At 40.8% G+C, this 25,314-nt stretch overlaps 2 protein-coding genes across 3 annotated transcripts; one reads left to right on the plus strand and one right to left on the minus strand.

Moving 5' to 3' along the window:
- Positions 1-364: 364 nt before the first annotated feature.
- On the plus strand, positions 365-14,839 carry LOC148428001 (putative RNA helicase mov-10-B.2). 2 transcript variants are annotated; one of them, XM_088409273.1, is made up of 23 exons: positions 365-574; positions 682-784; positions 1,042-1,208; positions 1,935-2,028; positions 2,183-2,324; positions 5,055-5,313; positions 5,837-5,947; positions 7,480-7,657; positions 7,869-8,011; positions 8,083-8,265; positions 8,922-9,034; positions 9,113-9,312; positions 10,530-10,627; positions 10,845-10,942; positions 11,025-11,123; positions 11,203-11,302; positions 11,389-11,506; positions 12,828-13,019; positions 13,362-13,433; positions 13,533-13,658; positions 14,159-14,247; positions 14,335-14,447; positions 14,521-14,839. In XM_088409273.1, the coding sequence occupies exons 1-23, from the start codon at positions 438-440 to the stop codon at positions 14,559-14,561; spliced, it is 2,976 nt and encodes a 991-aa protein (XP_088265399.1). In that variant the 5' UTR covers positions 365-437; the 3' UTR covers positions 14,562-14,839. The 2 variants fall into 2 exon arrangements, with proteins under 2 accessions (XP_088265399.1, XP_088265398.1); XM_088409272.1 differs by having other exon boundaries at positions 366-574; positions 14,518-14,839.
- On the minus strand, positions 14,684-24,191 carry LOC148428002 (rho-related GTP-binding protein RhoA-D-like). The gene is made up of 5 exons (XM_088409274.1): positions 24,057-24,191; positions 19,286-19,441; positions 17,753-17,873; positions 15,637-15,767; positions 14,684-15,549 (listed from the first exon to the last, which is right to left on the minus strand). Exons 2-5 carry the CDS (start codon positions 19,439-19,441, stop codon positions 15,376-15,378), a joined length of 582 nt encoding a protein of 193 aa, XP_088265400.1. The 5' UTR covers positions 24,057-24,191; the 3' UTR covers positions 14,684-15,375.
- Positions 24,192-25,314: the final 1,123 nt, after the last annotated feature.

A 25,314-nucleotide genomic window follows, 5' to 3' on the forward strand; every position in this document is an offset into this window, starting at 1 on the left:
ATTCTGCGGTGTGTGTGTATATATATATATATATATATATATATATATATATATATATATATATATATATATATATATATATATATATATATATATATATATATATATATATATATATATATATATATATATATATATATATATATATATATATATATATATATATATGCATAAAATAAAATTAAAACTGGTTTGTTTGGGTGTAGTCTTAAGTTTCGTTTCTTCTAAATTAAAACCGATTTATATGGGTGCGCGTGTTTTGATACATACTCTACAGTACAGTAGCTACGGTTCGGTATCACTGTTTGATAGCGCGTACACCGCCCTCCCGGGCTGTAAGTACAACAAAAGCAGCAAAATTGCGATTTCGAGGAGGACTCCTGTCCTCCGTTCATCGGTACTTCCGCATTGAGAGAACGAGGAAAGTGAATGATCAAATGGTCAACATGCCGGAAAAGAAGTCGAGATTCAAAGCTGGGCTCGAATTTTTTGCGTTTCTTCGGGAAACCAATCGAGAAAATGTTCACGCTAAATCTGAACTGAAAGAAATTTACAACACCGAGTTCAAAGAAAGGTAAATGTAACGGTCGATTTTTACTCTATGGAACTCGAAGTGTGTGTGTTTGCGTGTGTGTGTTTTAAAATGAAACCCATCAATGTCTTTCTTCTTGCGCCTTTCAGAAACCAAGGGACCACCGTTCCAAACTTCAGTTCGGTCATGTATGCCCTGAAGTTGTCCAACAGAATAAACGTGCACAGAGATAGAATTCGCCTGAACCCCGCTGTATGGATACGCACCTTCTTACCTTATATACCAGACTAAACTTCCAGAGTTTTCGCGTATATTAAAAATTTCTGATTAAACATGGAAACAGTAGTTTGTTTTAAATGTTGGCACAGTTTTGACTCTTAAATGTAATTGATAGCAAATATGCTTGGTTAAGTAGAGGAACTTGAACAAAATAACCATCTATTTAGGCTCAAAGTTGTCACGTGACGTTTCTTCTCAGCCAAATAAAACCACAGTCATATTTCGCGCAGATCAGAGATCTTCGAGTGGACCAGTGGTACATACCCAGGAGACCCATACCAGTCATGGTCTTGAGGGCTGTCGAGGAACATCCGTTTCCAGCTCAACCTAAGCTTTCAGCAGTGGAAGAAAATAAGAAATTTGCCAAACGTCTTACGGAAAAGCTCAAGAATGACAGGTAATAGGACACGATCACGAAACTAGGAATGTAATGTGTGTGCTACTGAATACATGCTGCACCTGCTCATTTACTAAATCATGGGACAAACCAGATTCATTTCTTATCCCTTAAGTGGTAATCCTCGATGCCTGCCCACGTAGTAACATTATATACATTAAAAATATCTTTGCAACTAATGACTTGTCTCAAGGAGTATGTTTAGATAGTAAAGAAATGTTCCTTGTTCTTGGTTGAGCCACCGCCATCTTTTAAATATTTTGGACACGTTGAACACCTATTTTTGGTAGTTTTATTTTGCGAACAACAGCTTTGGAGTTCAAATTAAACGATCGGGGGTAAATCTCATCTTGTCGCGTCAGAAAATAATACCAACATGTCAAAAGTTAGACAATCGGTGTAAAATTGTGAGATGGCTTTGTCAAACCATGGAAGGCATTATAATGTTGTCCTCCATTCTGGATACACGCATCTTTGATAAGTAATTGATGTAAAGCAATTGATGTAAAGCTATGATGATTTTCGTATGGAGAACATGACACTTGCTAAACACTTCAAGTTAAAAATATGCAAAGCAAAGGAAATTGCAAGAGAATGTTACACTTGCCCAGACACGTTTCTTTTCTTGGAGAATGGGGGGGGGGGGGCGCATAATTCATTCCTTTTTGTGCTTTATGTTGCGGAATAGCCTGAGGAGCCTTGCTAACTTTTTTTCTCATCTTGAAGGCCAAAATTGATTTTGGATAAAAATGGCATTACCATCAGATCAGACCAAGACTTCAAAGATGGATCACTTTTCTTGGAGTTGGACGCAGATCAGGTATTATTCAAAATATAATTGCATGATGTTTGTCTTTAGCAAAAAAAAAAAAAATATATATATATATATATATATATATATATATATATATATATATATATATATATATATATATATGTGTTTTGGTTAAATGTGTTTTTTCTTTTTTTGTTAGTGTGTTGTGAATCTAAATGTGGAAAACATGGGTACTGAAACTGTATATTTTACCTACTACACTGCACTGGAAAAGCTGAGCTGTTTCACTCTGAAGGATGAACACAAGGTGACAAGAAAAAAACCACTTTCACTCAAACCAGGTATTAAAGAAAGCTTTTTCTGGGCTCTTGACTAACCTGTTACGCTGTTTTACCCAACTTTTCTTTCTTTTGGTGCTCCAGCACAAAAGCTAGTTGTATGCCATATACAGTGGGCCCCCGTGTTACGAACTTAATCCGTTCAGCGGCTACACTTGTAACTCGAACTGCTCATATGATGGGCAATCCAAACCTATGTTAATTAGTGAATGCGTGCAACGCGCGCAAAAACCTTAGGTAAAAACATCACGACTTGATACACATATTAAAAATAAGTAACATAATCTACTGTACAGTTAAATTAAATAACGTATACAAGGAAAAATGACATTTACCTTTGGGGCAACGTGACTTGAGCTGGGTGGAGGCGGAGGGAAGCAGAGACCAACCCGCAGAATTTATTTATTAAACGGGAACTTTTCTCAAACTAGAACATATCACCGGCGATTTCCTTCTCTTTAATCCATAATAGAAGAAGCCTCTCCATTTTGTTGTCGACCGAGGTCCGTACCCCGGCAAGGAAAGTCTTGCCCTTAGAAGATTGCCGAGCGATTACGGCCACACTCACGAGCGAGGTTAACTATGCGTGCGCCTCCTTCGTATTTGATCTCCTGCTTGGTTTCTATTGTCATCATCCTCTTACTTCTTCGTTTACCGCCACTAGCAATTTTAGCAGCCACGTCTAACAGATAAAGTTTGCAAAGTCTTCACAACACACCGACCAGCTGTGCCATCAAGCTAGATCCATGTTTTTCAACCGCTGTGCGCGGCATCGTGCCGCGGCACAGCGGCATCATGCCGCGGCACAGCGGCACAGATATTGTCAGTTGTGACGCGGTGATCAAAAGGTTGGGAAACACTGAGCTAGATGAAGGCGTTCAGCCAAGCATATCGGCATTTCTGTGATTGACGTGACGCCGGCCAATAGTATATCCGCATCTCCGTGAGTGAGACCGGGACTGTGACCTTAATCGACCAATAGCATATCGGCATCTCTGTGACTGACACCGTGACTGAGACTTTAATCCGTAATAGAAGAAGCCTCTCCATTTTGTTGTCGATAGAGGACCGTCCCCCGGCAAGGAAAGTCTTGCCCTTAAAAGATTGCCGAGCGGTTACGGCCATACTCACGAGCAAGGTTAACCATGCGTGCGCCTCCTTCGTATTTTTTTTATTATCTCCTGCTTCGTTTCTATTGTCATCATCCTCTTACTTCTTCCTTTACCGCCACTAGCAATTTTAGAAGCCATGTCTAACAGATAAAGTTTGCAAAGTCTTCACTACATTCCTTCCTTCCGTTTTTGACTGATTTTCTCTCCTTCCTTCCGTCCCAACCAGCTGTGCCATCAAGCTAGATGAAGGCGTTTGACCAATAGCATCTCCGTGACTGACACCGTGACTGAAACAGTGACTGTGACATTGTAAGAGCAATAGCATATCAGCGTTACCGTAACATGCGTGAGCAGATGATTTCGTTGATGTAGCAAAGCGAAATCAATTGTACGTACACTTTGACTGGCAATGCGTGGTGAAATCATAGTTAAAACCATCACGAATTTACACACATATTAAAAATTAGTACCATAATCTACTATTCAGATAAATTAATTAACATGGATATACAAAGGATAAATGACATTTTCCTCTGGGGCCACGTGACTTGAGCTGAGTGGAGATGGAGGTGAGCAGAGACCAACCCGCAGAATTTATTTATTTATTTTCTTAAACAAGAACTTTTCTCAAACTAAAACATATCACCGGCGATTTCCTTCTCTTTAATCCATAATAGAAGAAGCCTCTCCATTTTGTTGTCGAGCGAGGTCCGTCCCTCGGCAAGGAAAGTCTTGCCTTTAAAAGATTGCCGAGCGGTTCCGTCCATACTCAGGAGCAAGGTTTACTATGCATGCGCCTCCTTCGTATTTTTTTATTATCTCCTGCTTGGTTTCTATTGTCATTATCCTCTTACTTCTTCCTTTACCTCCACTTGCAATTTTAGAAGCCATGTCTAACAGATAAAGTTTGCAAAGTCTTCACAACATTCCTTCCTTCCGTTTTTCACTCATTTTCTCTCCTTCCTTCCATCCCGACCAGCTGTGCCATCAAGCTAGATAAAGGCGTTCGGCCAATAGCATATCGGCATTTCTGTGATTGACGTGAAGCCGGCCAATAGCATCTCCGTGAGTGAGACCGGGACTGTGACCTTAATCGACCAATAGCATATCGGCATCTCCGTGACTAACACCGTGACTGAGACAGTGACTGTGACATTGTAAGAGCAATAGCGTTCAAAGTTGCCGTGACAAGCGTCAACAACTGATTTTGTTGACATAGCAAAGCGAAAATATATGTACGAAAACAGTGGCCGGCATGTCGGATTGTTCGTAATACGAAAGGTTTGTGCGTAAGTGGGGGACAAAAAACTCCGCGGTCCACGCTCGTACGTCGAAATGTTTGTAAAAGAGGGTGTTCGTGCACCGGGGGCCGACTGTGTGTGTGTGTGTGTGTGTGTGTGTGTATATATATATATATATATATATATATATATATATATATGTATATATATATGTGTATATATATATATATATATATATATATATATATATATATGTGTATATATAATATATGTATATGTGTGTGTGTGTGTGTGTGTGTATTTTTTTTGTTTACATTTCACAACAATTACCCTACTGTGAAGTTTGATTTTCATGTTTCTTTTGGTTTTTTTACCCACAGGTGACTGCTATGCAGTTAATGTTCACTACCATTTTGAGTGTGCTGGTAACTATCCAGTGACGTTGGCCTTTGAATTTCAGCAAAATCCCTCTGCTGCTTCATTCTACATAGTGCGTTATATTCAAGTTTATTATTTGAATAAGCTGGGAAGGGAGCTGAAACCTATTGCGCCTTTCAAACGTTCCGGTCCTCGGCTTGCTTCTGGATCTGCTGGAGCCTGGTTGGACAGCAAAGTTGTGGATGGAGTGCCCCCTAATGGGTAAGATCAAAACTTGATCAGGGAAGTGAAATAATGCTTAAAGCATCATATTTAACTTGAAAGTGCACTGTGCATCCCCTTAATTTCATGCGAAAATGCAGGATTCAACTCCTCCTGCATGTCTTGCACTGTACTTTATATCCATTTATTGTATTTATTGTGGCCTTAGGGCTCACACGAGAGGGAGCCAGATCAAGCCATTTAATTGATGCTGTTTAATTTTTTTTACATCATATAAGTTTAAGTGTTCACATAATAAGTTCTATGTGATTCTTGAAAGTAAGGAATGGTTTGCTCTTCTAAATTGTGTTTTGAGTTTTTTTTGTTTTGTTTTTGGGGACGAGCTTGAAATTGACTAAAAGCGTTTCATTTCAGGAAAGGAAAATGTGAAGCATTTTTGGAGGATTGTGTATCATATTTCAAGTCTGGCTAAAGGGCCATTCTTTATAATAACAATTCTGGCCTTTTGCCAACACTACTTCAACTGTGATCGTCTCACGGTGATGCTCTTTCCTTTTTTCAGGCTGTCACACATGGAGTTGAAAAATGAAACCCCACTTTATTCTTACGCGCTTCCACCATATTTAAGCAGTCGCATCTCATTACTAAAGAAAGACCCTCCCATCGATAAAAGGTTTGTTGAATGCTTGATAATGACATACAGTGCCTCTAAAAAAAGTCTATATTCCCCTGTTTGGGGAGTAGATGGTGAATTTTTAATTCTCTCCAGCAATTGCTCCTCAATGTCCTCGGCTAAATCCTCAGTGCACCTTGTGACAGTGCTGGCAGAAAGATGCACCTGTGCAACCGTTTTAACAGCGGCCACTCCTAAAGGTTCACGGCAAATACCATTGTTTGCAAGCATAAAAAGTTGTTCTGCAATCGTCAAAGGTTCTTTGGCTTGAGCAATACGGTTTGCCACGCTGTATGAGTAATTGTTTCTGTCCTTCCTGCTCGCGCTTGTTTATTTTTTATTTTTTTATTATTATTCTAACTTTCTGTGTGCCAAAGTAGTTTTGAAAGCGTCATTGGCTTTTGGCCACATATCATGCGGAGTGGACTCGGAGTGGGGCCTGAGGGTCACCTGTTACAACAAACCCATATTTTAGATAGAATTCTTTGTATTGTCTATTAGCTTTCAGTGCCACGGATGCGAAATCTCATCTTTGCAAATACTTAAGTTGTGCGCCATCGATGATAATTCTCGTCATATGCGCTTTTTTTTTATTCATTAATGATTAATAATCACAGTTTTTTTTTTTTTCAGATTTTCGGCCAAAAACAACATATCTTCAACAGACTGAACATGCGTACTTGTTTGCCACTGACAATTTTATAGAAAATGGATGAATAGATGGATTTTCTTCAAAATAACAACCGAATACCGCAGAGTTAAATAGCATTTCAAATTCATCATCAGTTCTTCCATAACATCTTCTTCTTTTTCCTTTTGTTTAATTGATTATTTTAGCAAAGATATTACACATACAGTAATTAATATATATATAATGTTACATACATATTATACAATCATATATATTTCAGAATAACACGTCACAAACTTTTATAAAAGATCTTATACAATTTATAGATAGGTTTTACATTTTCGATACAATATTTTTTAAACTTTTTGAGCACGCACATTGATTCACATCTTTTCAGTTTTGTTTCATAATTGTTCCATAAATTGACACCCTGAACAGATATGCACACATTTGGTATACCGATGGTTTGTCTCCCGGTGGCCAGCAAAATAGTCAGTTTTCAAAATAAAATATCTTTCAAATGCAGACAGCACATAAAGTGGAAATAATTGTTTCAGGCGCGGCCCGGTACCGGTTGATCCACAGATCAGTGCCGGGCCACAGACTAGTGCTTGGGACCTCTGATATACGACACCTTTTGGTAGAAGCATTGGGCCATGGCACTTTTCTCACATAGTTAAATAATTCAAATAAGATATTTTTCATGCTGTCCAAGCTTTTTGTGGACCCTATTCTGTACTTGTTAGATCTGACTAAACGAATACCAGGAAAAGCCAAATCATTTAGCTTGGATTTTCATGATTATTACTAACATAAATGTCACAAAAACTGGCATTTGAGCAATCTGCTGAATAACCTCCTAGATTAGATCCCACTCTAATATTTTCCGTTCATTTTGAAGTCAGGTGCTGGGGAGTCCTTTGTCTTTTGAGAACTACTCCCGGAAGCTCCACGAGTTGTTATATTTGGAGGAGCATCAGATGCAAATTGACATCACGCGATACTTCATACCCAATAGTGACACTGAATACACCTGCATGGAAAGAGATCCAAGCAATCGGTCCCTGCTCATTCTGAAGGTCTGTCCCGTGGTTCTTTGGGCTACTCACACATGTTGTCGTCGTTTGTTTTGAATTGATTTGATGTGTTCGGATTTCAAGTGCAAAGTAAATGCACTTCAATGGTTTTAGCTTAGTTACATGTATTCAAAACACAAAACGAGTGAGGCGAGTACAGAAGATGTTCACCGACGGTCTATTTGTCTCTTCATCCTGATGCTTCACCTTTCAGGTACCAGGCCTGTCTGAGAACCGTCCGTCTGTGCTACGTGGAGATAAGGTGCTGGTTTATCCTCAAGGAGAAACAAAGTACAAGTATTGCGGATATGTCCATAAAGTAGAGCGGGACTCTGTCAAACTTGGCTTCAGCTCAAAGTAAGAGGCTTCCCTGACAGAGAGGCCAGTCTTGCTCAGAGTATGGTACAGCTTTGTGAATGTGCCTGCAGATTGTTGCAGATATTTATTGATGGCATGAAGTTCAACGTGGAGTTCACCTTCAATCGGCTGATTCTGCGTCTGCAGCACAGAGCGGTCGACTTTGCAACTACCCTTGATTTAAATCTGGAAAAGGTGTTGTTCCCGTCTGTCAGCGCCTCCTCAAAGCAAACAGTGAACGTCCCGAATCTCAGGTGAGCCAAACAAGACAAAGAATTCACATTTTGCCTTTGCGCAATGAAAAAAAATCCATACTTCAAAAATATTTAGAACCCGGGTACCAAGAAAAACTAGTCAGTAACGCATTCGCCTTTGGTAGTTCTGCTGCACATTCAGTCGTAATCCACCCACCGAAGAGGGAAAGCCCACTCCCTTATGGAGTGACAGATTACACTGGGAAAAGTGAGATGTTTTGCAAATTGACAGCTTGCATTTTTTGCATTTGTAATTGTGACTGAAGTATCATTTGTTGTATGTGGCCTCCATCCAGTACAGTACATCTGTTAAACATAGATTTCTTGCATTTAACAATTAGGTGCAATACTTTTTGAAGTAAATGTTAAATAAGTGCAATTACCAAATCACCAGGTGTGCTTTTCATTTGTAATACTCTTGAACAAATTGCATTATATTTCAATTCACTGCACTTTTTTGTGAAATGTTAATGTTCAAACTGCTTCATGTTGCAATGGCTAGTAAATACACTCTTTGTGAATAAAACCTGGGCCTCTTGTTTGATAAGAACCTGGGCTTACTTTGCAGCTGGATTTTATTGTTGGTCATTGTGGTGGTACTTGGAAAGTTGGCACTGTTTGTTTGGACCCCGCTTGTTTGTGTGTGTGTGTACTAGTTTCTATGACAGACAGCTGGAGGCCAACCCAGAGCAGAGAAAAGCCGTGTGTCATATTGTGGCTGGCACCTCCAAACCTGCCCCGTACCTGGTTTTCGGTCCACCCGGCACAGGTGAATCACAGCGCTCATATGATGATACATAATCTGTCCTAGTAAGTCTACACTCAGATGGTTCCTTTGTCTTCTCAGGCAAAACCGTCACATTGGTGGAGGCCATCAAACAGATTGATAAGCTCCAGAAAGACAGTCACATTCTTGCCTGCGCTCCCTCCAATAGTGCAGCGGACCTCCTCTGCTCAAGGATTCTACAGGGCCATGGGAATAAGAGCCAGGTGTACCGCATGTATGCCAGCAGCCGTGACCCACAGAGTGTTCCTGAGGACCTCAAGGTTGGTACAGGGCGCATTACTTTCAAATTTCTAATGGCCGAGTACTGTGGTGCTTTGACTTGCCTGAACAAACCTTACTAACCTTTGGCCGGCCAGTCCTAAATCATATGCTCAAGTTGAGCGGTATAACGTTTTGGGACCAAAATCATGACCTCGTACGACTTGATTTTGAGAATCGATTTTGAAAGCTGTGCTTTCTTTTAAAGGCTCTTAGTCAACGAGTTCATCAATCAGCTCGGGTTACACGAACCAACTCCAAAGTGGTTTAAAGATCTCACGTCTTTGTCATTGTGCCGCTCTTATTCCTACGCAGCAGCACGGACTTCACGAATGTTGTGTATAAATCCATGCGCTGCAGCAGAAAACAAAAAAGACCAAGCAGGCGCGTTTACTTATAAATGCGAAATTTTCATAAAAAGAAGCGTAGTAGAATGAATTAGATACTTTCCCACCACTTTTAAGAGGAAATATTTATTTCCTAATTCGCTCATCTGCCCCGTTCAGAGGACTCAAGGGCGACCACATTGTTTGTTGTACTGCTCCCAAAACAACTGTTACTTGGATTTCTATCCTTGATAGAATTTCTCCAGACGCCACAAGGCTACCTGCCCCCCCTCCTACCAAGTGCCCTCTGACTGATTCACAGGCTGCACCTTTTCCGACTGGGACTGTATGCTCGGTGTATCAGCTAGAAACACTTACACAGACACCTCATCGACCGTCACAACTCAACACCTCTGTCATTCTCGAATTCACCCGCTTGAGGAAGTGCCGTGGTCCTCATCAAGGTTAATTAGTGGAATTTCTTCTTTTATCAACGGGCTTGGGACTGTCCTTTGTTTGGTGCAGAAGTCAGGTTAATACACAGCCAACAACCCTTCTTGGTCAACTGTTAAAATTAATATTATGGTCAATAGTTAAAATTCATATTATGGCAAGAACCAGGCAGCCAACTAAAGAAAAGTCAGAAATGGAATGAGAAGGTCTAGGCCCCTAGACTCTAGGGGGTCTCTGAAAGACATCCCCTTAATTATTTGTGCGCAATGAATACAATTCTGATTATTGGCCTCCAGTGAACATAAGAACGTGGTGTCACGCATCGAAGGAAAGTGTGCCCGTGCTATTAATCGCTGTGAGGTGCTTTGCATGTTTGACCTCGATGACTCCTTAAATTCCCCTTGAGTAGTGTGTGCACGTTTTTTGTGGTGACTTCACAGGGATGCTCTAACCTGGTTGGGGACTATTTCACCTTTCCTCCCAAAGAGAAGCTGATGAAGTATCGAATCATTGTCACCACTCTGATAACTGCTGGAAGGTACTATCAGGGCCATTTGTTGATGTGCATGATGCTAATATGCCGTATGTACTGTATGTTCTCTTTATGTAAGCTAGTACTGGGTACTTCACTGGGTACGCCGGATTCAATCGTGATCCTGAATATGGAGATTCATATTTGAGCTTGTGTACCCAGTGAGGTGGCGAATTCTGTGAATTGTTTTCGTCTGTCACGATATGCTTTCTGCTGTCTGCAGGTTGGTCACAGGAAATATACACATGGGTCATTTTACACACATTTTTGTGGATGAGGCTGGACATGCTACCGAGACTGAATGTTTAATCCCACTGGCTGGTAAAAACAAAAAGAGAAAAGTGCTCTCTAAAATGGTATTGAACACCCTCAGTGATTTGCTTGATCTGTGCTTGGGTTCAAGGGTTGCTCGACCCAGAGTCTGGCCAGTTGGTTCTGGCTGGAGACCACAAGCAGCTGGGACCCATTGTCGCATCCCCACTTGCTCTGAAATACGATATGGGTAAGTATAGTCTTTGTAGGACTTCCTCGTACTTGTGCTTGCAATATAGACACATTTACAGTAGCATCGCTATTTGTAGGCATTTCCCTCTTGGAACGAATGATGCCCAATTTCTCGGTGGACCAGAAGGAAGATGAATTTGACGACCGCTTTGTCACTAAATTGCTGCGCAATTACAGGTATCCTTCAGATAGATTTATGGTGCCCTTTTGTTTTTTTCGGTGCATCCTCCAGTCAGCTTAAATGATTTTGTTTATCTGTTAAGGTCCCATCCCGCCATTCTAGAGGTTCCCAATGAGCTCTTTTATGCTGGACAACTCCAGGCTTGTGCTGATAAAATGAAGTGCAATTCCTTCTGCAAATGGGAATACCTTGAAAAACCGGTAACAGTTCTCACTCATGTTGAGGTCTCTTTTTATTCACCTCATTTACTTGGTTACTGTAATTCCCCCAAAAATAAGGCACACATTTTTCCCCAAAATGAAAGCCAAAAGTATAGGTGCGTCCTTCAAACAGTAACTTAAAAATTCAAGTTTTTTGTTTGTTTTTTTTATTCGACACCGTTCAAGGAAGATTGAACCGTCGGCTACATGAGTCGAATTTTGACGCACAGATGTGTATTTTTATATCGGGCATATCCTTCTTGCAAGCACTTTAACGAGGTGAGCTCGTCGGGCGGCTGGTAACCACAAGCCTGTTGTAGTTAACAGCAAATCAAGTTAGCTGCGGTTGTTAATGGCATTATTTTCAATAAAAGAAGCAAGCAGACTGAACCAACGCCCGAGTCCGTCCTTGTTTACACACAGGAACATTACTAAAATGGACAGGATCATGTGAAAGTTATCCGCTTAGAGAACGTGGAAAGGTATTGCCTTTGACTTGTTTATTAATTTTAGTCTTTTGGCATATACACACATTCCCAAACTCGGTGAAACACAGATGCTGCGCAACTTTGGGTATTTATGGCAAAATGAACTTGAAACGGAAAAACAACTGCCTGGAGCACTGAACACTCACAATGTGGGAAATCGGAAACACAATAAACTTTACCCACAACAAATATACTCTATGTTACAGATATGAACACACGGAAATACTGTATGAAGAATTGACACAAATGGGTTATGGTATGCCATTGCTAAAGCCCCTTAATCACCGAGGGGTGTACATCGTAAATGTTGGCGAAGGGGTGAGACCGGGTTTGTTCAAGTGTGTGAATGGTTGCTAATTTTTGGCCAGCACTTTTCATGTTTGTTCTTGAGCAAGGACATTTTGAACAGTACAGGCGAAGGTCTGCGACTTGGAACTAACTCTGAAGAGATAAAAAGAGCCTCTACATTCGTCGACATTCGCCAGCGCTCGCCCCTCACTGGCATAGGGAATTAAGACCACGTTGAGTTTATCAAATGGCGCAGTTGATAAAATAATTGGGATGGAAGTATTCAAATTCTTAATTTTGGCTTTGTAAGAGATTGGTGCTTTATTTATTAAAAACAAAAAAACATGTGAGCCAAGAGTACATAATCACATATCTGGTCATCCCAATGAGGAACATTGCTTGGACGTACAAATAGTTGTTCACGGAATGAATTAAACAAGTCATGTTTGCGCTGTTTATTGATAATAGAAAGTTGAAAAGCATGACCCGATGCAGGTTATTATTGAAGGCCCCGTCAAGTATTAACTATGTATTATTTGTCGTAGGACTTCCCACTGATTTTCCACGGGGTGATGGGTATCGATGAGCGCGAGGCCAACAGCCCGTCGTTCTTCAATAGAGCAGAGGTGCAGGTTCTCATGGACTATGTGAAGAAACTGCTGGAGACCGCTGGCAAAAAGGGCCTGGGAACCCTCTCGCCAAAAGATATAGGCATTATCGCTCCCTACAGGAAACAAGTAAGAATTCATGTTATTGACATGTTGCACCAGCAGTAGTAAATTCAGATTTTTTTTTTTTTTGGTTTCTTTTTAGTGTGTACACCAAAGCAATGAACACGAATGAATTGAAATTGCCAGGCTTAATCCATTTTTTTCCCATCTGCAATTATTTTTGCGAAAAATAGCTTTTTCTCTCTAATTGTTCGCGTAAGCCAATCATTTATCTCCTGGTGGACGTTTACGCAAATTGGTATTTTGTATCTGATGTTACATACAGCAATTTGCTGAAATTGATGTGAAATGAGGGAGCAACTACGAGTTGCTTGTGCTCAGTGGGATTCAATACATTTTGATTAACAGGTGCAGAAAATCCGTCAGGCCCTTAACGGGGTCGAGAAGGAATTCAAATCTAAGGACTTGCGTGCCCTGAAGGTACATACTTTCAAAATGCACGTTTTCCATTTGAACAGTACACCGTAGAGGACGCAGGTCAGTGGATGATCGGTTTTGTTTTCGGTTCGTTGGTGTCAGGTTGGCCCGGTGGAGGAGTTCCAAGGGCAGGAGAGGAGAGTGATTTTGGTGTCCACGGTGCGCAGCAGCCCCAATTACACGGACTACGATAAAGTGTTCAACCTCGGCTTCGTCGCCAACAAGAAGGTACAGCAGACGCATGCTCGTCTACTCTGCGTGCAAATTTGGGGAACGTCAAGCACAAAATCAGAGCTTTTTGCAATCGCAAAGCCTTGCCTTTAGAACAGTTTGTTTAGCTTCACGTTAACTCATTCACTCCCGTTTACGGCTATAATCATCAAATATCATTTTTGACTGGGCTTCCAGTAAAAGAAGTTAACTAATTCAATGCTCTTGTCAGCTATAAAAGTGAAACATACATTTTAACAGGGTTGGTAGAGAAACAGTAATCAAAGATCGCAAAAGGCTTTCAGCATTCTGCCCCGGTTACCTTTGACTTTGGAACACAATTAATACTTCATCCAAATTTCAATTACACCGTTGAGTGTCGGTTTTCTAAATGCCCGGAAAATATGGTGATTATGATGCCGGGGTTTTTGAGAGTTTTCAGTCACAACTAGTTTTGTCCGTGTAGCTTTATTTCAACGACTGCGCAAAATGCAATTAACGCACATTTTCTTGATCAGAGGTTCAATGTTGCAATGACTCGAGCTCAAGCCCTGTTGATCGTGGTGGGAAACCCAGTGGTGCTCAGCACCGATCAAGTATGGAAGCGGTACGTTACTGGGATCCTTCTATGCATTCAAATCGTTGGAAAAGAACTCAAATCTAGTCTTGTGTTTCTCCTTGCCGCCATGTGCAGCTTCGTCGAGTATTGCAGACATTCAAACGCTTACCGTGGGTATAAACCTGTAGAGGATGAAGACGCCGTGGCTGAAAGATGTTCATCTCTCTACCTCAAAATGCAGTCCCACGGTGAGGCGTCCTCGTCGTCTGGCTTTATAAATGTAAAACAGACGCTGAAGCCGTTTTGCTCTTCCTTCAGTAGAGGACAGCATGGATGAACCACGCTACCTACCGGAGGAGTGATCCGCGAGGACCGATTAGAAAGGTGTCCAGAATGTTCGCTGTGTCAAGGACCACACAAAACATTGTTTAACAATTCAGCACGAAAAGTCACAAGCCAAATGAGTTCAGACGACCGCACTCTGTACTTTCAAAAGAGTCTTTATTACCGACGAAATAAGCCCCGTGAAGAGTGATCACAATTTGTCTGGAGCTTTTATTCCAGGCACGTTTTATAGTCACGTTATCGGAATGTTTCTCATGCCAAATAAAGATATGTTGACTAGGAATCTGCTCATAAATTGAGAGGAGTGGGATTATTTGGCAGCTCTTAAGATTCATGGGCGGACGGGTACCCTTATGAAATGAAGACAACCGCCTACCGTACGGTCTTGCTCGTGTTTTAGTTTGTACATAGCGAGTAGCAACATTTTTGTCCGGCCAAAGTACCGAGTACCTCCACGTGCTACGGTTTCAGATGGAGGAAGCGTGAACTAAACCGATTCTGATCACCGAAGACGGCATTAAATAAGGGCAACCAAATTGTGACGGAAAACTGAGATTCAACGAATGAGAAAAAGCGGCTTATTGCAGTTGTGATATATTTGAAAAGTGAATGCACATAAATATAGACAAACAATGAAAGATGGTGCCCTAACCCTAACCCTTGGCATCACTCAGAAGACCTAAAGAAAAGCGTGAGAAGCAGAGGAAAAGTCCTACGAGGGCCGATCCGATTCGCTGTTACAGGTGCCAAAGTCTTTTAATATTTGCCAGTGGCATCTCTGCACGGTCCATGGAAGCCACTGGCTATATTAAGGTTTCTCCGAGCTCTCCCTCACAAGAGCTGGCAGACGCTCTTCCTCTTGAGCTTGCGGACCTGGAGGGCGGCCCGGGTGGCCATCTCAAATACCTCCCGAACGCCGTCCTTGGTCTTTGCCGAGCACTCCAGGTAGCCAAAGGCGCTGATGCGATTGGACATGTCTCTTCCTTCATCCGGCTTGACCGGCTCCTGCGGGTGTTGGCGGGAGACGCTTGTAAGACTTGTGCGGCGGCGCTGCCGTTGGAACGATTAAGGGCTCGTCGGGACGGGACGCACCTGTTTCATTTTAGCCAGCTCTCTGCGCGTGTTCTCGTCATTCCTGAGGTCCTTCTTGTTGCCCACCAGGATGATGGGGACGTTGGGACAAAAGTGTTTCACTTCAGGTGTCCATTTCTCCGGAATGTTCTCTATAAAGAGCAAAAATAAAATGACATAGCAGCGCTTTGATGCATTTCTTCAATCAATCGGCATTGAAGCTACTTTTAAGTACCATACTAAACACGCTTTGGCCGGCTGAGGGACTGCTGCCACCGAGCTCCTTACCACAACTTGTGACATTTGCTACAGAGGTGCACAGAAACTGAAACATGCTTCAAAAAGTGGAGAACCAGTTTCAGAAATGGTAGAAGGCCAAATGATGATTCAAAAGACGCCTGAAACCCCCCACTTTTTTGGCTCAATCAGCTTTAAATCAAAAAGTGGAGAACCAGTTTCAGAAATGGTAGAAGGCCAAATGATGATTCAAAAGACGCCTGAAACCCCCCACTTTTTTGGCTCAAATTTTTGCTGCTGCGCCTTGTAATCTGGGAAATACGGTATATACAGGGTGGTCAATAGTAGCGTCCAACTTAAAATACTTACATTGTATTCAAATGTTGTACAATTTCAGTCATTTTTTCTCTGTCTGTGTTCCATGATGTATGTGAATTATATAATTGTTCTTTTCTTTTTTGCAAGCCTACAAAAGGGGCTGGGCGTCCGACCCCACAACTGTGCTTCTCAATTATTTTTTGCAAAGACCCCACATGGAAAAAGAACCTTTTGCACTACCTCGCTGCGGTGACAATAAATGAGATCGTTATCAAAATTGTAAACGTATACCTAAAATTATATCTTTAACGACGACAAAAGAAAAAAAAAGGCATTTCAATCAACATTTTGTAAATTTAAGTTTTTATGGGAGTTTATACAGGTTATAGCTTAAATTTCTTTAAAGGGCCTGACGTTTAAAAAAAAAAAGGCACTTTAATCAAATTAGAAAGAAAATTCACAAATTGAACCATTTGATGCTGAAAATAGATAAATGTAAATTGATCTCAAATACCAATATCTAAATATTTTAAACTGAGGGAAAAGGTATGAAACTGCTGATTTCTCTAAATCTCATTAATGCGATTTAGAATAGACAGCAATTTAGTTAACACCTGCCCAGAATGTGACAGAGTGCCACACAACCACCTGGTGCGACAGATTCGAAATTACAGCCCCCTCTCGGGCACTTTTAAGATCCATTGTTCAGGTGTAAAAGACTGTCGGGGACCATTAAAGGACGACCTGCTCAGGTCGATGCTGAGAAATACAAGAATTGTCCCACAAAACTCAGCTATATGATCTGAGGCTGATTTACAAAGAACCTGAGCATGTTCCTGGAGTCAGTTGTCCGGTCACTTTTGTTGGCTTGCTATTCCCGTACATCATGGAAGACAAACAAAAACACACACAAAGAATTCATACAGGGAGTTACTTTTCAGTCACCCTTGTACATGTCAGTTCCCAAAAGTCCTGCTGCTTAACTGCAACAGGATGGGCTGGAAACCAGTTCAGTATGTCCCCCGCCATGGATGGCTGGTCATGATTAATAACAGATTGATAATAAACTACCCCTAGAAAAGCCGCAAAATGGTCTGCTTCCAGTCCTAACATGTTACGTTTTTTGCAATGACGCTGAGCAAAAGAAAGTTACAGAGAAGACCGGACATACAATATAGCTTGGGGCCTTCTGCATAAGGTATGGCACCAAATTGCAGCATTTTCCCTTAAAAGGAAAACTGGCGTTTCCTTCTGTGCAAATATAAACAGAGAGGTCATAGGCCCTCTGCGAAAGTGCAGAAAGAAGGAATACCACTGTGGTGTGGGAAAGAACACACTGATATATTTTTCAACCAAAACATTTGATTTAAAAAAAAAAAAAAAAAAAGTTTCCAGATTTTTCAGTTTCATTAAAAGCAGGATGAAAATCAACGGGAACGCCTGCTTAGTACAGTCCCACTTTACGAGCAATAAGAATACACTTCTTGTCTAGCCTCACCGCATGGACAGAGCGGGCTGGCCTGGCCTTACAAGTGAACTAAAACATTCTCACACAACGTAGACAAATGCACACTAGACTTACCAAGACTGTCAGGGCTGTCTATAGAGAAGCACATGAGGATAACATCTGTATCAGGGTATGATAGAGGCCTCAATCTGTCGTAGTCCTCTTGACCTGCAGTGTCCCACAGCGCTAGTTCCACCTGACGACAAATCCACAAATGAGGTATATTTATTCACCTAATTGAAATGTAACAAAAGAGGAACGTTACAAAATATTTTTAAATGTGCAACAAGTCGTTGACAATGTGTCGAACTGCAAATGTTTGAAATTTGAAAGACCTCACTTGTCACACCAGAACATAAGAAAATAAATAATAATCTCTTTGCTTTCCTGCCAAGACCTGGTGTTTATCCCAGGCTTTTGCAGACATAATCAAGGAGGCCACAGCCAGAGGTGGGAACTCCATTGGCGGAGACACATGACGCCTAACACGAATGCAAACGCAACTCCTAATGGGTAGAATGCAGGACAGCGATCCAGGCACGCGAGGACTAACAACAGACAACAACACAGTGCATGCAGCGGGTAGTCCGCGATACAAGGAAGCCACAGTTGCTCTTTTTGCCTGTTCTTTCAAAGCTAAATTATTGTTTTGCGTTTGGTGGGTGAACTCAAATGCGTAGGATAACTAGTTATCCTAACTCCGAAACCCGTCGTCGTGCATCGTCGTGAAACTTGTGCCGCGTGAAGCGGAACCCCTCTCCTTATTTACGATTGCCAAACAAACCTTCCATTAACTCTTTTTTTCACGCTTTTATTTGTAATTGGCATACAGACCAGACACACGCTCGCAAACAAGACAAACTAACATCAAAACATGATTGGAATTACGTTGGCTGAAATTTTCAGCCTTTGCTTTCAATAGCTGAAAACATGATGCCCTCTATTTCAGCGGCACTCCCCATGAAACATAATTAGCGAATACAAAACTATTGTATGTATATATATATATATATATATATATATATATATAAAAACAAGTTTGTGATAGAACACATTTATCTACATCTTATTGAAATTAATGGTTTGGTTTTAAAATGAGTAACTGTGAAAATATCTCACATTTTCCCTCAGTTATGTTTATGAATAACACTTCTCTTTATGATCCTCCTCAGTTCCGGGAGGTACCTTTGTAACGTTTCGCACGTGTGGTTTGCCACAGCGCGTCCATATGTGGTCCGTCCATCGCTTCCACAATGCTAAAAGCGGTCTGTTGGCACAATGACGTCTCACCAGAGGTGGCTACGGTTTAAACTGTGACAATAATTTCAATGTGAACAACATCTTCATTTGCATTTGACTCCCAGTTGACTGATGTCTGATTTTGAGGAGCAGGAAGCAGGAACAGGAAATGGGACATTAGTTATTTTGTACAGAGGGTGGGGGACGGGGATTTCCATGCCTGCACAGGAAGGTGGCACTGATCCATTTCCTGTTATTGACTGGGGTTCAGCAGCAGAGTTGCAAAGAAAAGTCCCAAACCCTTGCTTATATTACACATTTGTTCCCATCCGCCAGGCACAAACGTTGACTCCGAGTGACAATGCATACCTGTATGCATTCTACTTCGATGTCAGCGATGTAGTTCTCAAACACAGTGGGGACGTAGACCTCTGGGAATTGGTCCTTACTGAAGACAATAAGCAGACAGGTCTTTCCACAAGCGCCATCTCCGACAATGACCAACTTCTTCCTGATGGCTGCCATCTGCAAGCGAAAGACACTTTGCTTAGTGACGCTCCAGCAACAAAACGGACAGCTAAGGCCAGAGTTCTGGAGGGAAAAAAAAAAAAAAAAAAAGGGTGGGAGAGGTGCGCCTGTAACCCTCTTTTGGGGCTGTGCTCCATGTGGAAAAGAACAAGGACAGTACCAATTTCTCATGCACGTCCAAGTGGCTAACAGTTTCTTGGTTGAAAATGCATTCATATGAGGGGGTTGTTTTTGTTTTGTTTAAATTATTTCCTGTCTGCCACTGTGTCTAAGTTTAGACTTTGCTTCAAAGTGGACAAATTGCAGCAACTAGGGATTACAAATAACCATAAACATCTGTAACTGTTTCTTTTAATAGGACAACAAATTCAGTGCTGCCAAGTCAAATGTGTAATGTAAAAAAATGAACTCCTGTCACAAAAATACTTTGGGAACTTTGACAGTTTTATTGGAAACAATCTCACCCACAAGATAATATTGCAGTAGCAAGTGTAACATCTGTCATCATACTTTGTCTTCAAAGACTCCCAGTCTACATTCTCGTTTGACAACTTTATACTCAAAAGATGTCTATTCTGGGAATCATAATTTTTCCCCACTTGTTTTTGCTTCATTTGGAGGCGTACGAGCATTGCCTTTTGTTTAGGCGCACACTTGAAAGCCATAGAATACATTACATTGTGCAAAGAAACATATTTTCCCTTTTTTTTTTTTTTTTTTTTTAAACACATAAATGCTGATATAAGCAAAGTGGAGAAAATGCACTAAAAGCATTGGCTCATGCCTTACAAACAACATCGGATATAATGGAGGACAAAAAACGTAGAGTTAATGAGCCATTGAAAGTAACAGCGCCGGTTGCTTAGGTGCGTTCAGAGGATGTCCTTAATACTGTATTTCCGTATTCATTTAGGCAGCCACTGTAACTTTTTTTCCCTTTTTGTTGCAGCAGCGTGAAAGAATAAAACATTCAATTCCGCTTCCTACATTCGTCACAGGATCACAGATGATATAACAAAGTAGTTAGTGATGATATAGCTAACCGTACACAGATCGTATCAATTATCACATGGCTACAGTATACAACAGCAGAAACCTCATGAACGAAAGGATATCTGAAGAATTGTTAAAATAGTAAACTGCCATACTGTGCTATTGGTGAACAGTCGCGATGAGTCATAATGGTCATAAGACATGTGAGTCAAGATTAATGATCACATATTGCATATTTGACTGAAAAGTTAGAATGACAAAGTTCCTGTCCTGATTTCATGTAGCACGTGTGAGCATTTCTTTATCTTCCCAGATCATTAATAGTTTGAAGAAAAAGGAAGGAAAAAAAAACTTGATATTTCTTCATACAAAAAGAAAACTCTGCTTTTTCAGCCTGAAAGACTTTTTGTACAGACCAACTGGTGTTCTAATAACTATGAAGGGGTCTAAAAAGGGGGGAAAAACTGAGAAGGTTACCGAGAAAGAATAGAAGTTCCACATCTGAGCAAAACACCCATCCATCTTCTTAGTGTATCCTCAAAATTATACAGTAGCTATGGTATTCTCACCATTGTCAGAGAAAAAAACTAAAAGGGTATTTAGTTTAGACGGCGGGTTGAAGGCAACAAACTGCATTCCTCTGATATTAATAATGGGTCACTGACCGCTCACACACGTCCTTGTGTGGCAGTTTAAAAATGTGAAATGACAAACTAGAAGGAATGTGTAACCCAACACATGCCTCTCAATCTTTACTCGTTAACAAGACTCCATCCCAGCAGATACCAGTTTCTCTTTCCCCTGGTTCACATGCTGATCAGTGTCTGTTAGTCATTGGCTGATAACATACTGTGGAATCGTTCTCTAAATGTGTTCAATTTCTAAGACAGCACTATTAATGTTAAACCTTCAGTTTTTTCGGTCAGTGCTAATTCACATTCAAAGTGAAATGTGTACAACAGTCATCCAATAGGGACTATGATGATCATGTCTGATATATGAACCATGCTCAATTGTTTCATAAGGTATTGACTGAACATGAAACTGAAGATTATTAACGAAGAAAACGCTACCAGAACTCAGTGGTGCCATGTGTAGTGATGGTACACATGCCAATAAAACATATTTCCCCTTATGATTTTTGAACAAATTATTAGACCTTCAATCAAACTTCTAAAACTTTCAGCATCAATTTAAAAAGGTTGCTCAGGATCTGGGCCAGCCCAGAAGTCAGAGAACCTGGCTGTAGGCAAAAATGGGACAGCGCCATTGAGACTCAGCCCAATTTATAAGCGGTGCACAGAGCACAGGAAAGAACCACAGAACCTGCCCTCTAGTCTTTACTGCACTCCCAAAACACATGCCTAAGGGGTTCAAGGTGCATGTTGTTAGTCAAACAAGTGCCAGGAGAAGCTTAGGTTTGTCTTAATACACATTCAAAGTACACAAAGTCCAAATGTTTTATATATAATTTTGTGGTATTTATTACAATTAGACAGCAGTACACAAATGAATGATTTGCGTCACGCTTGACCTTTAAAAAATAAATAAAAAAATAAGTGTAATCGCTGCAGACGTACAGCACTTTTTACCTTCTCTACATTTCCCGCTGACCTGTCCTGCTTCAGAGGTTGGTGTCCCTATCTGGTTCCCGTGTCATTTTGCTATTAGAAGATAATGTGCCACATTCTCCTGCGCTTGTATGGCGATTCTTTCCCTACTTTGGACAAGCTTGGGACTATACGTTGACCTCATCAACGCAAGGAGAATACATACCTCCCACATGGGAAATACACTGGCAAAATGTCAACATCAATACATGCTGGGTATCCCGCAGGCAGTGCGCCAGGATCTGAGATGTTGCCATCCGCGGCCATGTACTTCAAGATCCAACCTTTATATTGACTCTTGTTTTTAGGCTGTTCCATGCAGCACTGTCCAATGATCTTTCATTGCAATTTTGCATTTTATCGATTCACTTGATGCTTAGCATTACATGTTTAAACTTAAGCAAAAAACCCTTTCAAACAGCCCTTTGAAAGCGCAATGACAATACTAAGCTTTAATATGGCTAGTATGAGATCAGTGGTGGATATCTGAACAGAAATCAAAGAAGTACTATCCTGCGCAGCAGCCAAATCAAAAAGGTCAAAGAGATGTTTCGAGAAATAAACTCACTCCAATTTGAAGGTGTTGCAAGACACATTTTTCTTTTTTTTACTTGAGCACATTTTTCAAATACAATTTTATATATATCAAAACTCCTGGCAAATGTTATTCTGGTTGGAATTATCGTGGCAAGCAAACTTGGCATTTTGATTAACTGTCATTTTTGGGGGGAATCTTGTCTAAAATCAGTTTGCAAATAGTGAAAGCCAATAATCACCCCGCCACTGCAGCAAGTGCGGTGCATGCCCCCCACCATTCAATATGATGAAAAATAGAAGCATTATATTTAAATAAAAGATAAAGTGCCATCAAGTTTAAAACATACATTTCAACAAGTGAGTTGATAAAATAGACGCTGTGGATAACCAGAAAAATAAATGCTGGGGAAAATCAGACCTGGTTAACATGATTATTGGGGTGCTATCTTATTCATTTAATTGGCTGTTCTGCAAGGTCACATAGCAGTCTTGCAATCTACTCTGGAGAACTATCTTTGCTCACCAACAGGTTCCACTATTACATTTTTTTTTTAGTTAAAAAATTACCAGTCAGACCAGCTGAGATAAATCTAGTTGGACAAACCCTGAAGATTGCAATGTTTATTGCAAGCGAGAACCTGAAGAAACATAGTTCTCTACAAGCATGACGAAAAAGTTAAATGGGTCTTATTCGATTATGCCACTACGTTGTCACCACTAGAATAGTAACATTTACAGTCAAAAAATATCGAAGGCGATGTCGATTAACTTACTCTGCATGTGTGCGTGTGTTTATGGGGGTTGCCTTGTAGCACGTAAGCCCTGCGCAGCTTTAAGTAAAGAACATAGCTCAGTGCATTTTTATTATAGCTCAGTGCATTTTACATACCGAGGCACGGATACAAGCTGCTGGGAAACACGATGGTCTACTTCACTGAGCCGAGCAAGCACAACAAGGGTGTGGCGGCGTCTCAGATTCCTCCGGAGAAACGTTTCAAACTGCGCCCATGAGCCACACACCACCACTATCCTAAACTCATTTCGTTCGCCATCGGGCAATTCGTCCCAACAGAACAATTACACTTAGATGACTTACGACCTAGACACACTGACATATAAGGGGCCAAACTTCAACTTCACAATCCGATGGCGTCATCAAACGAGGAACACCGTGCTAGTTTCGGGATTGATTGCTAGGTTCAAGGTTCTACGGAGTCAAATCGGTCCCTCTGTCAGAGATTACCCTAATTGTAGACCACGGGTGGTTTACCGCCGAGAAACCCCGAAAAACACTTGGAATGTATAGTGGGAAAACTTCGGGGAAAGTAACATGTTTCAACAAGTCAGTGAGCTGTTGGTAGCTAGCTAAGCTACAAGATGGTCTAAATTTAATTTTCAATCGCTCTCTTTTTTTCCCCTCAAAATGCCAGTGACGCTGATGTATTCACATTTTCAGGGAATTGTTCGCCTACCTCGGCCGAAGACTTTCAAATATTTAGAAACCTCCGTGCTTCCTTTCCACACTTGCCCTGGGATCGAAGTTGCAGCAGTATATGAACGTGAACCAGCTGGTTCACACACACTGAGACGCATCCCCTCCCAGATTGATGCATTCATGTTCTCTTCGTAAAAGCTAACGTTTAACACTATAGAGGTTCGTTCACAGTACACAGCAGTTAGGGTAGCGTCAAATTCTCTTAATTGTATTTTCTTTGAGATGGTTATATTACATTGGACTTTTTAAAACAACATAGCCAGGGCAGAGGATATTTATTCTGGTGCCTTCAAAGGTCCTATATAGGTGAACTATTTGGATTATTTTGAACGCAGCTTGGTGACGAGCAATAATGCCTCCACGCTATTGGCTAAATGATTTAACTGTTCCCATATCCACGCCCTTTTACGGTTAGATAATGACGTCACGTATTTCGCTTTAATCAGCCGTTAAAAATCACCTTAACTGCTCTGAATATTGTATTTAGGTAAGTCGATGTTTTGACATGCCATTGTCTTATAATGTCAGTTCATTACTTGCACTTAAATAATTCACCTTACGTTTGATGGGATGTTTAAATTGGCCAGGGAAAATACATTCTTTGTGTCACTCGTCTTTTCAAGCAAAAATCTATTTAAATTATTTGGGTTTTCAGGAGAGAGCCAACAAAAGAGACGCTAAAGTATTCCCATCAGAGAAAATATTACTGCTTACGCTGAGACAGAACATTGTAGGGAATGTATAAAGTGGCCCCACAATTACGAAATCAAAACCCTTCTGAAGACGTGTTCTCTAGTAAACATCATTTCATACATTATATCCTGCTTTTTGGCACCATGACAAACTGTTATTTTGATTTTGATATTGTTTTTGTCATACCTAATGAATAATGAAGGCGACTGGATCGTTTTCAAAACATTACCGACTTCAAACCAGCTCGTTAAAACGCATTGAAAAAAATAATACAATATGTAATTTTCTTACTTCACCATTGCAGGAAATCTCATGTTTGCATTAGCAAAGAGGGAAGCTACACAAAAAATCTCAACGAATTAAAAAAATCTTTTTTTTTTCCATTTATTACATTTTAACGGGACAGCAGAATAACCAGCGGCATTTATAGGAAAACTATGCGTGATCAAGTGAAATTAAATAGCAAGAACAGCCACGTTTATGTAGCAACTAAAAATAGTCCATCAAGATACAACAGTGGTAGTTACTACGACGTGGTAGTT

Source organism: Hippichthys cyanospilos, chromosome 2, assembly GCF_059441005.1.
Source record: "Hippichthys cyanospilos isolate Australia breed blue-spotted pipefish chromosome 2, RoL_Hcya_1.0, whole genome shotgun sequence".
Classification (NCBI taxonomy): Eukaryota; Metazoa; Chordata; class Actinopteri; order Syngnathiformes; family Syngnathidae; genus Hippichthys; species Hippichthys cyanospilos.

What these genes read in the sequence shown, in the direction of transcription:
- LOC148428001 (XM_088409272.1), top strand. Translation starts at nt 438, where the DNA reads ATGGTCAACATGCCGGAAAAGAAGTCGAGATTCAAAGCTGGGCTCGAA. An exon ending in ACCACTTTCACTCAAACCAG is followed by an intron (nt 2,325 to 5,054) that starts GTATTAAAGAAA and finishes TTTTACCCACAG; the next exon opens with GTGACTGCTATGCAGTTAAT. An exon ending in TGCTCTGAAATACGATATGG is followed by an intron (nt 11,124 to 11,202) that starts GTAAGTATAGTC and finishes CGCTATTTGTAG; the next exon opens with GCATTTCCCTCTTGGAACGA.
- LOC148428002 (XM_088409274.1), bottom strand. Translation starts at nt 19,441, where the DNA reads ATGGCAGCCATCAGGAAGAAGTTGGTCATTGTCGGAGATGGCGCTTGT. An exon ending in TCGAAGTAGAATGCATACAG is followed by an intron (nt 17,874 to 19,285) that starts GTATGCATTGTC and finishes ATTTGTCGTCAG; the next exon opens with GTGGAACTAGCGCTGTGGGA. An exon ending in AGCTGGCTAAAATGAAACAG is followed by an intron (nt 15,550 to 15,636) that starts GTGCGTCCCGTC and finishes CAACACCCGCAG; the next exon opens with GAGCCGGTCAAGCCGGATGA.